General features: G+C 52.4%; 1 protein-coding gene across 1 annotated transcript in view; it reads right to left on the reverse strand.

The window, feature by feature from the left end:
• LOC142907651 (epidermal growth factor receptor kinase substrate 8-like) overlaps window positions 1-15498 on the reverse strand; it is a 47945-nt gene that overhangs the window by 30518 nt on the left and 1929 nt on the right. The window contains exons 2-5 of the mRNA XM_076057229.1: window positions 13572-13628; window positions 8864-8922; window positions 6109-6173; window positions 4795-4956 (exon numbers count right to left, since the gene is read on the reverse strand). Of these exons, the coding sequence (XP_075913344.1) occupies window positions 4795-4956; window positions 6109-6173; window positions 8864-8922; window positions 13572-13627 (342 nt within the window). The 5' untranslated portion in view covers window position 13628. The remainder of the gene's footprint in view (window positions 1-4794; window positions 4957-6108; window positions 6174-8863; window positions 8923-13571; window positions 13629-15498) is intronic.

Consider the following 15498-nt stretch of genomic DNA (forward strand, 5'->3'; position numbering starts at 1 on the left):
ACCATCAAAACATCACAACATCACCATCACAACATCACCATCATCACAACATCACCATCACAACATCACCATCACAACATCACCATCACAACATCACCATCACCACCATCACAAAATTACAACATCACCATCACAACATCACCATCACAACATCACAATCATCACCATCATCACCATCACAACATCACCATCATCACAACATCACCATCACAACATCACCATCATCACAACATCACCATCAGCACGCAGGGGAAGGGGAACTGATCAAATACCTCCTGCTCACAACACCATCACCATCACCACCATCACAACATTACAACATCACCATCACATCATCCCAACATCACCATCACAACATCACCATCACAACATCACCATCACAACATCACCATCACAACATCACCATCATCACAACATCACCATCACAACATCACCATCATCACAACATCACCATCACAACATCACCATCATCACCATCACAACATCACCATCATAACATCACCATCATCACAACATCACCATCACAACATCCCAACATCACCATCATCACCATCACAACATCACCATCATCACAACATCACCATCACAACATCACCATCACAACATCACCACATCACCATCTTCACCATCACAACATCACCATCATCACCATCACAACATCAACATCACCACCATCACAACATCACAACATCACCATCACAACATCACCATCATCACCATCATCACCATCACAACATCACCACCATCACAAAATCACCATCACCACCATCACAAGATCACCATCATCACCATCACAACATCATCACCATCACAACATCACAACATCACCACCATCACAACATCACCACCATCACAACATCACCACCATCACAACATCACCACCATCACAACATCACCACCATCACCATCACAACATTACCATCACAACATCACCATCACAACATCACCATCATCATCACCATCACAACATCACCATCACAACATCACCATCATCACCATCACAACATCACCATCACACCATTACCATCATCACCATCACAACATCACCAGTATCACCATCACAACATCACCATCACAAGATCATCAACAACAACAATCGCCATTCGCCACTAAGTGGCGGTGACGTCACCACGACGCTTGTGCCAGGCCATGTGCACCTTGAGGCCACGTGAAGTGTGGAACGCCCGCTGGCAGGAGGTCACGGGGCAGACCCAGGTGCCACGGGTCGACTGACTGAGATCACTGGCTGATGCACCACCTGTGCCCCCTACTGTGCCAACCTGCTGTGCTTTAGCCACCCGGCGCTCCGCTCGTTGTTGTGAGCGTCGCTCCTTCGCCCTCAGTTCTTGTTGGAGGGCGACTGCCTCCAACTGCCCAGTAGCATCCTTCACGAGCCTGCTCCGCAGAGGCCGATCTTGACACCGCTGGTACCAGTCATCGGCAAGTCCACTCAGCTCCACGTCCTCCTGTACCACATCACTCCATCTCTTCTCTAGCCCGTGCCTCCTGTACTACATCACTCCATCTCTTCTCTAGCCCGTGCCTCCTGTACCACATCACTCCATCTCTTCTCTAGCCCGTGCCGCGCCCGCTTAGCCCCCTCGATCCGGCCGAACAAAAGCTGTTTCGGCATGCGGTGGCTGGGCATGCGGGCTACATGACTCAGCCAACGCAGCCTTGCCCGCCGGAGGAGCTCACCGATGGGACCTTGCCCAGATCTTTCAAGGATTTGTGAGCTCCTCACACAATCCAGTCTGGTTAAACCCAGGATGGATCGTAGGCAGGCCAGCCTAAATGTTTCTAACCGGCGACGATGTTTCATTAGAGGGGTCCACGTTTCGCAAGCGTAGAGAAGGGAGGGAATGACCGTGGCCGAGAAGACCTGAAGCTTAGTGCAGAGCGACAGACCAGGTAGCTTCCACACAGCCTTACGCAGCCGATGAAAAGATATTGCCGCTCGACTGATTCGGAGTGAGACCTCTGCTGTTAAACTGGAGCCACCATCACCACCACCATCACCACCGCCATCACCACCACCACCATCATCACCAACAACATCACTACCATCACCACCATCACCACCACCATCACCACCATCGCCACCACCATAATCACCATCATCATCATCACCATCATCACCACCACCATCTTCTCACCACCACCCTCACCACCACCATCACCACCATCACCACCAACACCACCACCCACAACATCAACATCACCACCACCATCACCACCATCACCACCACCATCACCACCATCGCCACCACCATAATCACCATCATCATCACCATCATCACCACCACCATCTTCTCACCACCACCATCACCGCCACCATCACCACCATCACCACCATCACCACCACCCACAACATCAACATCACCACCACCATCACCACCATCACCACCATCATCACCACCATCACCACCAACATCATCAATATCACCATCATCACCATCAAAATCACCACCAACATCATCATCATCAATATCACCATAAATATCACCACCAATATCATCATCACCATCAACATCACCATCATCACCATCAGTATCACCATCAACATCACCACCAACATCGCCATCAATATCACCACCAACATCACCATCAATATCACCACCAACATCACCATCAATATCACCACCAACATCACCACCATCAATATCACCACCAACATCACCATCATCATCACTACCAACATCACCATCATCATCACTACCAACATCACCATCATCATTATCACCACAAACATCACCATTATCACCACCAACATCACCACCAACATCATCACCATCACCACCAACATCATCACCAACATCATCACCATCACCACCAACATCACCACCAACATCATCACCATCACCACCAACATCACCACCAACATCATCACCATCACCACCACTATCACCAAAAACATCATCACCATCACCACCAACATCACCACCAACATCATCATCATCACCACCACTATCATCACAAACATCATCACCATCACCACCAACATCATCACCATCACCACCACTATCACCACAAACATCATCACCATCACCACCAACATCACCACCAACATCATCACCATCACCACCACTATCATCACAAACATCATCACCATCACCACCAACATCACCACCAACATCATCACCATCACCACCACTATCACCACAAACATCACCATTATCACCACCAACATCACCATCAACATCATCACCATCACCACCAACATCACCACCAACATCATCACCATCACCACCAACATCACCACCAACATCATCACCATCACCACCAACATCACCACCAACATCATCACCATCACCACCACTATCACCAAAAACATCATCACCATCACCACCAACATCACCACCAACATCATCATCATCACCACCACTATCATCACAAACATCATCACCATCACCACCAACATCATCACCATCACCACCACTATCACCACAAACATCATCACCATCACCACCAACATCACCACCAACATCATCACCATCACCACCACTATCATCACAAACATCATCACCATCACCACCAACATCACCACCAACATCATCACCATCACCACCACTATCACCACAAACATCACCATTATCACCACCAACATCACCATCAACATCATCACCATCACCACCAACATCACCACCAACATCATCACCATCACCACCAACATCACCACCAACATCATCACCATCACCACCAACATCACCACCAACATCATCACCATCACCACCACTATCACCAAAAACATCATCACCATCACCACCAACATCACCACCAACATCATCATCATCACCACCACTATCATCACAAACATCATCACCATCACCACCAACATCATCACCATCACCACCACTATCACCACAAACATCATCACCATCACCACCAACATCACCACCAACATCATCACCATCACCACCACTATCATCACAAACATCATCACCATCACCACCAACATCACCACCAACATCATCACCATCACCACCACTATCACCACAAACATCACCATTATCACCACCAACATCACCATCAACATCATCACCATCACCACCACTATCACCACAAACATCATCACCATCACCACCAACATCACCACCAACATCATCACCATCACCACCACTATCACCACCAACATCACCATCATCACTACCAACATCACCATCATCATCACTACCAACATCATTATCATCATCACCAGTATCACCACAAACATCACCATTATCACCACCAACATCACCACCAACATCACCACCAACATCACCACCAACATCACCACCAACATCATCACCATCACCACAAACATCACCATTATCACCACCAACATCACCACCAACATCATCACCATCACCACCACTATCACCACAAACATCATCACCATCACCACCAACATCACCAACATCATCATCATCACCACCACTATCATCACAAACATCATCACCATCACCACCAACATCATCACCATCACCACCACTATCATCACAAACATCATCACCATCACCACCACTATCACCACCAACATCATCACCATCACCACCACTATCATCACAAACATCATCACCATCACCACGAACATCATCACCATCACCACCACTATCACCACAAACATCACCATTATCACCACCAACATCACCACCAACATCATCACCATCACCACCACTATCACCACCAACATCATCACCATCACCAACATCACCCCCCACCACCACCCCCCCACCACCACCCCCCCACCACCACCCCCCCACCTCCACCCCCCCACCTACCCCCCCTCCCCCCACCCTCCCCTCCCACCCCCACCCTGGTGGAGACGTCGAGTAGACGCAGGCAGGCGGTGTCCACGTGCAGGAGGAGCTCCTGGGCCCAGACGGCGCCTCGCGCCTCCTGCAGGCGCAGCTTACGGACCGCCTCCTCCACGGAGGCCACGCCCTCCTCGCGGCTCAACGAGAACGTCGCTAGGTGCTGGGGGGTGGGTGGGGGAGAGTGGGGGGAGTGGGGGGGAGGTGGAGGGGAGAGGTCAGAAGGTCATCAATGTCCCGCTGGGTTGTTGGTCAGAGGGGTCAGCAGATCAGCGGCACGGCCATCGTGAACCCCACAGAGAGAGACGCAGACTCAAAATCCACAGCAGCAGCAGCAGCAGGCGTCATCAGGGTAGGGATGGAACCCACGACCTCCTGCGTACCAGGCGAGGTAGTCAACATCTCATAGCCACCGTGATGATGATGATGATGAGAGAGACACAGACCTCCTGTAGACCAGACGAGGTAGTCAACATCTCATAGCCACCGTGGTGATGATGATGATGATGAGAGAGACACAGACCTCCTGTGTACCAGGCGAGGTAGTCAACATCTTATAGCCACTGTGATGATGATGAGAGAGAGACACAGACTTCCTGTATACCAGGCGAGGTAGTCAACATCTCATAGCCACTGTGATGATGATGATGAGAGAGACACAGACCTCCTGCACACCAGGCGAGGTAGTTAACATCTCATAGCCACCGTGATGATGATGATGAGAGAGACACAGACCTCCTGTAGACCAGGCGAGGTAGTCAACATCTCATAGCCACTGTGATGATGATGATGAGAGAGACACAGACCTCCTGCGTACCAGGCGAGGTAGTCAACATCTCATAGCCACTGTGATGATGTTGAGAGAGAGACACAGACCTCCTGTAGACCAGGCGAGGTAGTCAACATCTCATAGCCACTGTGATGATGATGATGAGAGAGAGACACAGACCTCCTGTAGACTAGGCGAGGTAGTCAACATCTCATAGCCACCGTGATGATGATGATGATGAGAGAGAGACACAGACCTCCTGTATACCAGGCGAGGTAGTCAACATCTCATAGCCACTGTGATGATGATGATGATGAGAGAGACACAGACCTCCTGTATACCAGGCGAGGTGGTTAACATCTCATAGCCACTGTGATGATGATGAGAGAGAGAGAGACACAGACCTCCTGTATACCAGGCGAGGTAGTCAACATCTCATAGCCACCGTGGTGATGATGATGATGAGAGAGACACAGACCTCCTGTAGACCAGGCGAGGTAGTCAACATCTCATAGCCACTGTGATGATGATGATGTAGACCCTCACCTCGAGGTGATGCTGTGAAGATTCTGAAGTGAGCACAGACGCCTTGGTGTAAAGCCTCCTCTGGTCTGTGAATCATCAGCAGAATCATCAGTAGCAGCATCATCAGCATCGTCATCAGAAGCATCATCAGTAGCAGCAGCAGCAGCATCAGCAGATTCATCAACGGCATTAGCATCAGTAGCAGCAACAGCAGCATTAGCATCAGCATCATTAACATGATTACTATCATCATCAGCATCAGCAGCAGTATCATCAGCAGCATCAGTAGCAGCATCAGTAGCGGCATCAGAAGCATCATCATCAGCATCAGTAGCAGCATCAGCAGCATCAGAAGCATCATCATCAGCATCAGTAGCATCAGCAGCAGCATCATCAGCAGCATCAGAAGCAGGATCATCATCAGCATCAGAAGCAAGATCATCATCATCAGTAGCAGTATCATCATCAGCAGCAGCAGCATCAGAAGCAGGATCATCATCATCAGTAGCATCAGTAGCATCATCAGCAGCAGCATCAGTAGCAGCATCATCAGCATCAGCAGCAGCATCATCAGCATCAGTAGCAGCATCAGAAGCATCATCACTACCAACACCCACACCCCCATCATCACTATGACCATCATCACCACCACCATCAACCCCCACCACCATCACCACCACCATCACCACCACCACCACCATCAACCCCCACCACCATCACCACCACCATCACCACCATCATCATCATCATCACCCCCACCACCATCACCACCATCACCACCACCATCACCACCATCATCACCACCATCACCCCCACCACCATCACCACCACCATCACCACCCATCACCATCACCACCACCATCACCACCCATCACCATCAACCCCCACCACCATCACCACCATCACCACCACCATCACCATCAACCCCCACCACCATCACCACCACCATCACCACCATCACCACCACCATCACCACCATCACCCCCACCACCACCACCACCATCATCATCACCACCATCACCACCATCACCCCCACCACCATCACCACCATCACCACCATTACCATCACCACCATCACCACCATCACCATCACCACCATCACCACCATCACCATCACCACCATCACCACCATCACCATCACCAACATCACCACCACCATCACCACCATCAACCCACATCACCATCACCACCATCACCATCACCACCATCATCACCATCACCAACATCACCACCAACATCACCACCATCATCACCACATCACCATCACCATCACCACCACCATCACCACCATAAACCCCCACCACCATCACCACCATCAACCCCCACCACCATCATCAACCCCCACCACCATCACCACCATCAACCCCCACCACCATCACCACCATCACCATCACCACCATCACCACCATCACCATCACCACCATCACCACCATCACCACCATCATCACCACCATCACCACCATCACCCCCACCACCATCACCACCATCACCATCACCACCACCATCACCACCGTCAACCCCCACCACCATCACCACATCACCATCACCACCATCACCATCATCACCATCACCACCATCACCACCATCACCACCACCATCACCACCACCATCACCACCACCACCATCACCACCATCACCACCATCACCACCACCATCACCACCATCACCATCACCACCATCACCACCATCACCACCACCATCACCACCATCACCACCACCACCACCATCACCACCACCATCACCACCATCACCACCATCACCCCCACCACCATCACCACCACCACCATCACCACCGTCAACCCCCACCACCATCACCACCATCACCATCACCACCATCACCATCACCACCATCACCACCATCACCATCACCACCACCATCACCACCATCAACCCCCACCACCATCAAAACCATCAACCCCCACCACCATCACCACCATTACCATCACCACCATCACCACCACCATCACCACCATCACCACCACCACCACCATTACCATCACCACCATCACCACCATCACCATCACCACCATCACCACCATCACCATCACCAACATCACCACCACCATCACCACCATCAACCCACACCACCATCACCATCACCACCATCACCATCACCACCATCATCACCATCACCACCATCACCACCATCACCATCACCACCACCATCACCACCATCACCACCACCATCACCACCATCACCACCACCACCACCATTACCATCACCACCATCACCACCATCACCATCACCACCATCACCACCATCACCATCACCAACATCACCACCACCATCACCACCATCAACCCACACCACCATCACCATCACCACCATCACCATCACCACCATCATCACCATCACCACCATCACCACCATCACCATCACCACCACCATCACCACCATCACCACCACCATCACCACCATCACCACCATCACCACCACCATCACCACCATCACCACCATCACCACCACCACCACCATCACCACCACCATCACCACCATCATCACCACCATCACCATCACCACCACCATCACCACCATCACCACCATCACCACCACCATCACCACCATCACCACCATCACCACCACCACCACCATCACCACCATCATCACCACCATCACCACCACCATCACCACCATCAACCCCCACCACCATCACCACCATCAACCCCCACCACCATCACCACCATCACCACCATCACCATCACCACCATCACCATCATCACCATCACCACCATCATCACCACCATCACCACCATCATCACCACCCCCATCACCAACCGTAAATGTCCTTGGAGTCCAGGGAGAGTTTGGTTCCAAACTCGTCCGTGAGACTCTCCCTGTGCAGAACGCGCATCGCAGACACATCACCATCACAACATCACCATCATCACCATCACAACATCACCATCACAACATCACCATCATCACCATCGCAGAACGCGCATCGCAGACACATCACCGACACAGCCATACTCATGTAGCAGCGGAGAGAGCATGGTGGTGATGAAGGCATGGAGGGATACATGCTGTGTGGGTCTCTGTGTGGTGAGTCTGTGGGTCTCTGTGTGGTGAGTCTGTGGGTCTCCGTGTGGTGAGTTTGTGGGTCTCTGTGTTGTGAGTCTGTGGGTCTCTATGTGGTGAGTCTGTGGGTCTCTGTGGTGAGTCTGTGGGTCTCTGTGGTGAGTCTGTGGGTCTCTGTGTGATGAGTCTGTGGGTCTCTGTGTGGTGAGTCTGTGGGTCTCTGTGTGGTGAGTCTGTGGGTCTCTGTGATGGTGAGTCTGTGAGTCTCTGTGTGGTGAGTCTGTGGGTCTCTGTGTGCTGAGTCTGTGGGTCTCTGTGGTGAGTCTGTGGGTCTCTGTGTGGTGAGTCTGTGGGTCTCTGTGGTGAGTCTGTGGGTCTCTGTGTGGTGAGTCTGTGGGTCTCTGTGTGGTGAGTCTGTGGGTCTCTGTGGTGAGACTGTGGGTCTCTGTGTGGTGAGTCTGTGGGTCTCTGTGTGGTGAGTCTGTGGGTCTCTGTGGTGAGTCTGTGGGTCTCTGTGTGGTGAGTCTGTGGGTCTCTGTGGTGAGTCTGTGGGTCTCTGTGTGGTGAGTCTGTGGGTCTCTGTGTGGTGAGTCTGTGGGTCTCTGTGTGGTGAGTCTGTGGGTCTCTGTGTGGTGAGTCTGTGGGTCTCTGTGTGGTGAGTCTGTGGGTCTCTGTGTGGTGAGTCTGTGGGTCTCTGTGTGGTGAGTCTGTGGGTCTCTGTGTGGTGAGTCTGTGGGTCTCTGTGTGGTGAGTCTGTGGGTCTCTGTGTGGTTAGTCTGTGGGTCTCTGTGTGGTTAGTCTGTGGGTCTCTGTGTGGTGAGTCTGTGGGTCTCTGTGTGGTGAGTCTGTGGGTCTCTGTGTGGTGAGACTGTGGGTCTCTGTGGTGAGTCTGTGGGTTTCTGTGTGGTGAGTATGTGGGTCTCTGTGGTGAGTCTGTGGGTCTCTGTGGTGAGTCTGTGGGTCTCTATGTGGTGAATCTGTGGGTCACTGTGTGGTGAGTCTGTGGATCTCTGTGTGGTGAGTCTGTGGGTCTCTGTGTGGTGAGTCTGTGGGTGTCTGTTTGGTGAGTCTGTGGGTGTCTGTGTGGTGAGTCTGTGGGTCTCTGTGTGGTGAGTCTGTGGGTCTCTGTGTGGTGAGTCTGTTGGTCTCTGTGTGGTGAGTCTGTGGGTCTCTGTGTGGTGAGTCTGTGGGTGTCTGTTTGGTGAGTCTGTGGGTCTCTGTGTGGTCAGTCTGTGGGTCTCTATGAGTCTGTGGGTCTCTGTGTGGTGAGTATGTGGGTCTCTGTGTGGTGAGTCAGTGGGTCTCTGTGTGGTGAGTCTGTGGGTCTCTGTGTGGTGAGTCTGTGGGTCTCTGTGGTGAGTCTGTGGGTCTCTGTGAGGTGACTCTGTGGGTCTCTGTGTGGTGAGTCTGTGGGTCTCTGTGTGGTAAGCCTGTGGGTCTCTGTGTGGTGAGTCTGTGGGTCTCTGTGGTGAGTCTGTGGGTCTCTGTGTGGTGAGTCTGTGGGTCTCTGCGTGGTGAGTCTGTGGGTCTCTGTGTGGTGAGTCTGTGGGTCTCTGTGTGGTCAGTCTGTGCGTCTCTATGTGGTGAGTCTGTGGGTTTCTATGTGGTGAGTCTGTGGGTCTCTGTGTGATGAGTCTGTGGGTCTCTGTGTGGTGAGTCTGTGGGTCTCTATGTGGTGTGTCTGTGGGTCTCTATGTGGTGAGTCTGTGGGCCTCTGTGTGATGAGTCTGAGGGTCTCTGTGTGGTGAGTCTGTGGGTCTCTTTGGGTGAGTCTGTGGGTCTCTGTGTGATGAGTCTGTGGGTCTCTGTGTGGTGAGTCTGTGGGTCTCTATGAGTCTGTGGGTCTCTGTGTGGTGAGTCTGTGGGTCTCTATGTGGTGAGTCTGTGGGTCTCTGTGTGATGAGTCTGTGGGTCTCTGTGTGATGAGTCTGTGGGTCTCTATGAGTCTATGGGTATCTATGTGGTGAGTCTGTGGGTCTCTATGAGTGTGTGGGTCTCTATGTGGTGAGTCTGTGGGTCTCTATGTGAGGAGTCTGTGGGTCTCTATGTGGTGAGTCTGTGGGTCTCTGTGTGGTGAGTATGTGGGTCTCTGTGTGGTGAGTCAGTGGGTCTCTGTGTGGTGAGTCTGTGGGTCTCTGTGTGGTGAGTCTGTGGGTCTCTGTGGTGAGTCTGTGGGTCTCTGTGAGGTGACTCTGTGGGTCTCTGTGTGGTGAGTCTGTGGGTCTCTGTGTGGTAAGCCTGTGGGTCTCTGTGTGGTGAGTCTGTGGGTCTCTGTGGTGAGTCTGTGGGTCTCTGTGTGGTGAGTCTGTGGGTCTCTGCGTGGTGAGTCTGTGGGTCTCTGTGTGGTGAGTCTGTGGGTCTCTGTGTGGTCAGTCTGTGCGTCTCTATGTGGTGAGTCTGTGGGTTTCTATGTGGTGAGTCTGTGGGTCTCTGTGTGATGAGTCTGTGGGTCTCTGTGTGGTGAGTCTGTGGGTCTCTATGTGGTGTGTCTGTGGGTCTCTATGTGGTGAGTCTGTGGGCCTCTGTGTGATGAGTCTGAGGGTCTCTGTGTGGTGAGTCTGTGGGTCTCTATGGGTGAGTCTGTGGGTCTCTGTGTGATGAGTCTGTGGGTCTCTGTGTGGTGAGTCTGTGGGTCTCTATGAGTCTGTGGGTCTCTGTGTGGTGAGTCTGTGGGTCTCTATGTGGTGAGTCTGTGGGTCTCTGTGTGATGAGTCTGTGGGTCTCTGTGTGATGAGTCTGTGGGTCTCTATGAGTCTATGGGTATCTATGTGGTGAGTCTGTGGGTCTCTATGAGTGTGTGGGTCTCTATGTGGTGAGTCTGTGGGTCTCTATGTGAGGAGTCTGTGGGTCTCTATGTGGTGAGTCTGTGGGTCTCTGTGTTGTGAGTCTGTGGGTCTCTGTGTGATGAGTCTGTGGGTCTCTATGAGTCTATGGGTATATATGTGGTGAGTCTGTGGGTCTCTATGAGTGTGTGGGTCTCTATGTGGTGAGTCTGTGGGTCTCTATGTGATGAGTCTGTGGGTCTCTATGTGGTGAGTCTGTGGGTCTCTGTGTGGTCAGTCTGTGCGTCTCTATGTGGTGAGTCTGTGGGTCTCTGTGTGATGAGTCTGTGGGTCTCTGTGTGATGAGTCTGTGGTTCTCTATGAGTCTGTAGGTCTCTATGTGGTGAGTCTGTGGGTCTCTATGAGTGTGTGGGTCTCTATGTGGTGAGTCTGTGGGTCTCTATGTGATGAGTCTGTGGGTCTCTATGTGGTTAGTCTGTGGGTCTCTGTGTGATGAGTCTGTGGGTCTCTATGAGTCTGTGGGTCTCTGTGTGATGAGTCTGTGGGTGTCTATGAGTCTGTGGGTCTCTGTGTGGTGAGTCTGTGGGTCTCTATGTGGTGAGTCTGTGGGTCTCTGTGTGGTGAGTTTGTGGGTCTCTGTGTGGTGAGTCTGTGGGTCTCTGTGTGGTGAGTCTGTGGGTCTATGTGTGATGAGTCTGTGGGTCTCTGTGTGGTGAGTCTGTGGGTCTCTGTGTGGTCAGTCTGTGGGTCTCTGTGTGGTCAGTCTGTGGGTCTCTGTGTGATGAGTCTGTGGGTTTCTCTGTGCTAAGTCTGTGGGTCTCTATGTGGTGAGTCTGTGGGTCTCTATGTGGTGAGTCTGTGGGTCTCTATGTGGTGAGTCTGTGGGTCTCTATGTGGTGAGTCTGTGGGTCTCTGTGTGGTCAGTCTGTTAGTCTCTGTGTGGTGAGTCTGTGGGTCTCTATGAGTCTGTGGGTCTCTGTGTGGTGAGTCTGTGGGTCTCTGTGTGGTGAGTCTGTGGGTCTCTGTGTGATGAGTCTGTGGGTCTCTGTGTGGTGGTGAGTCTGTGGGTCTCTGTGTGATGAGTCTGTGGGTCTCTATGAGTCTGTGGGTCTCTATTTGGTGAGTATATGGGTCTCTGTGTGATGAGTCTGTGGGTCTCTATGTGGTTAGTCTGTGGGTCTCTGTGTGATGAGTCTGTGGGTCTCTATGTGGTTAGTCTGTGGGTCTCTATGTGGTTAGTCTGTGGGTCTCTGTGTGATGAGTCTGTGGGTCTCTATGAGTCTGTGGGTCTCTGTGTGATGAGTCTGTGGGTGTCTATGGGTCTGTGGGTCTCTGTGTGGTGAGTCTGTGGGTCTCTGTGTGGTGAGTCTGTGGGTCTCTGTGTGGTGAGTCTGTGTGTCTCTATGGTGAGTCTGTGGGTCTCTGTGTGGTGAGTCTGTGGGTCTCTGTGTGGTGAGTCTATGGGTCTCTGTGTGGTGAGTCTGTGGGTCTCTGTGTGGTGAGTCTGTGGGTCTCTATGAGTCTGTGGGTCTCTGTGTGGTGAGTCTATGGGTCTCTGTGTGGTGAGTCTGTGGGTCTCTGTGTGGTGAGTCTGTGGGTCTCTTTGTGGTGAGTCTGTGGGTCTCTATGAGTCTGTGGGTCTCTTTGTGATGAGTCTGTGGGTCTCTGTGTGGGATACTCACACAGATTGTTGGTGGTCCCATGATAGGTAACTGGAAGCTCGACTGTTGACACTCATTCTGCGAAAGAAGACAAAGACAAAGATCCCCCGTATAGGCTTAAGAGACTGTAAGGGCAAGTGCTGTTAGTATCGAGCAGTAACAGCACCTACACACAGACAAAGATCCCCCGTGTAGCCTCTAGCATAGCTGTAGGGGCAAGTGCTGTTAGTAGCGAGTAGCAGCAGCACCTACACACAGACAAAGATCCCCCGTGTAGCCTCTAGCAGGGCTGTAGGGGCAAGTGCTGTTAGTAGCGAGTAGCAGCAGCACCTATACACAGACAAAGATCCCCCGTGTAGCCTCTAGCAGGGCTGTAGGGGCAAGTGCTGTTAGTAGCGAGTAGCAGCACCTACACACAGACAAAGATCCCCCGTGTAGCCTCTAGCAGGGCTGTAGGGGCAAGTGCTGTTAGTAGCGAGTAGCAGCACCTACACACAGACAAAGATTCCCCAGGTAGCCTCTAGCAGGGCTGTAAGGGCAAGTGCTGTTAGCGAGCAGCACCTATGAAGGCTACCGGCACTGTGGCACACGAGGGGGTGGGTGGCCAGCACCACGCCCGGCCGCCTTTGTCTCCCCCAGTGCTAGCGATGTTCACTACACACAGCACCAGGTAATCATTTGAGGCTGAGTCGACCTAGGGGAGGCCCAGGAGCGGTTCAGATAACCGCACCGCTCCCCACACACACGTACAGACACACACAGACACATCCACATACACACAGAGACACACCCACAGAGACACACAGAGACACAGGATAACACACACAGACACAGACAGACACACACACACAGACACACACACAGACACAGTGACACACACACACAGACACAACAACAACAACCGCCATTCGCCACTAAGTGGCGGTGACGTCACCACGACGCTTGTGCCAGGCTATGTGCACCCTGAGGCCACGTGAAGTGTCGAACGCCCGCTGGCAGGAGGTCACGGGGCAGACCCAGGTGCCACGGGTCGACTGACTGAGATGACTGGCTGGTGCACCACCTGTGCCCCCTACTGTGCCAACCTGCTGTGCTTTAGGCACCCGGCGCTCCGCTCGTTGTTGTGAGCGTCGCTCCTCCGCCCTCCGTTGTTGTTGGTGGGCGACTGCCTCCAACTGCCCAGTAGCGTCCTTCACGAGCCTCCTCCACAGAGGCCGATCTTGACACCGCTGGTACCAGTCATCGGCAAGTCCACTCAGCTCCACGTCATCCTGTACCACATCACTCTATCTCTTCTCTAGCCCGTGCCGCGCCCGTTTAGCCCCCTCAATCCGGCCAAACAAAAGCTGTTTCGGCATGCGTTGGCTGGGCATGCGGGCTACATGACCCAGCCATCGCAGCCTTGCCCGCCGGAGGAGCTCACCGATGGGACCTTGCCCAGATCTTTCAAGGATTTGTGAGCTCCTCACACAATCCAGTCTGGTTAAACCCAGGATGGATCGTAGGCAGGCTAGCCTAAATGTTTCTAACCGGCGAAGATGTTCCATTAGGGGGGTCCACGTTTCGCAAGCGTAGAGAAGGGAGGGAATGACCGTGGCCGAGAAAACCTGAAGCTTAGTGTGGAGCGACAGACCAGGTAGCTTCCACACAGCGTTACGCAACCGATGAAAAGATATTGCCGCTCGACTGATTCGGAGTTAAACTGGAGCCGGTCATAAGAACACTGCCCAGGTATGGGAAACTCTCCACTCTCTCCACAACTGCCCCATCACCGATTGGGAGTTGTGGGGGTGGAGTGTCCGATGGTACAAAATACCCAGGCAGGTGCTTAGTTTTGGTGGGGCTGATGGTAAGGCCCCACCTCTTAGTGGCACGCTCCAGTCTCAGCAGCAGCGTCTCCAACTCCTCCTCTGAGTGAGCAGCTATTAATAAATCATCAGCATACATA

Source organism: Petromyzon marinus, chromosome 80 (assembly GCF_048934315.1).
Source record: "Petromyzon marinus isolate PM22_M1 ecotype Great Lakes invasive population chromosome 80, UKy_Petmar_22M1.pri1.0, whole genome shotgun sequence".
Lineage (NCBI taxonomy): Eukaryota > Metazoa > Chordata > Hyperoartia > Petromyzontiformes > Petromyzontidae > Petromyzon > Petromyzon marinus.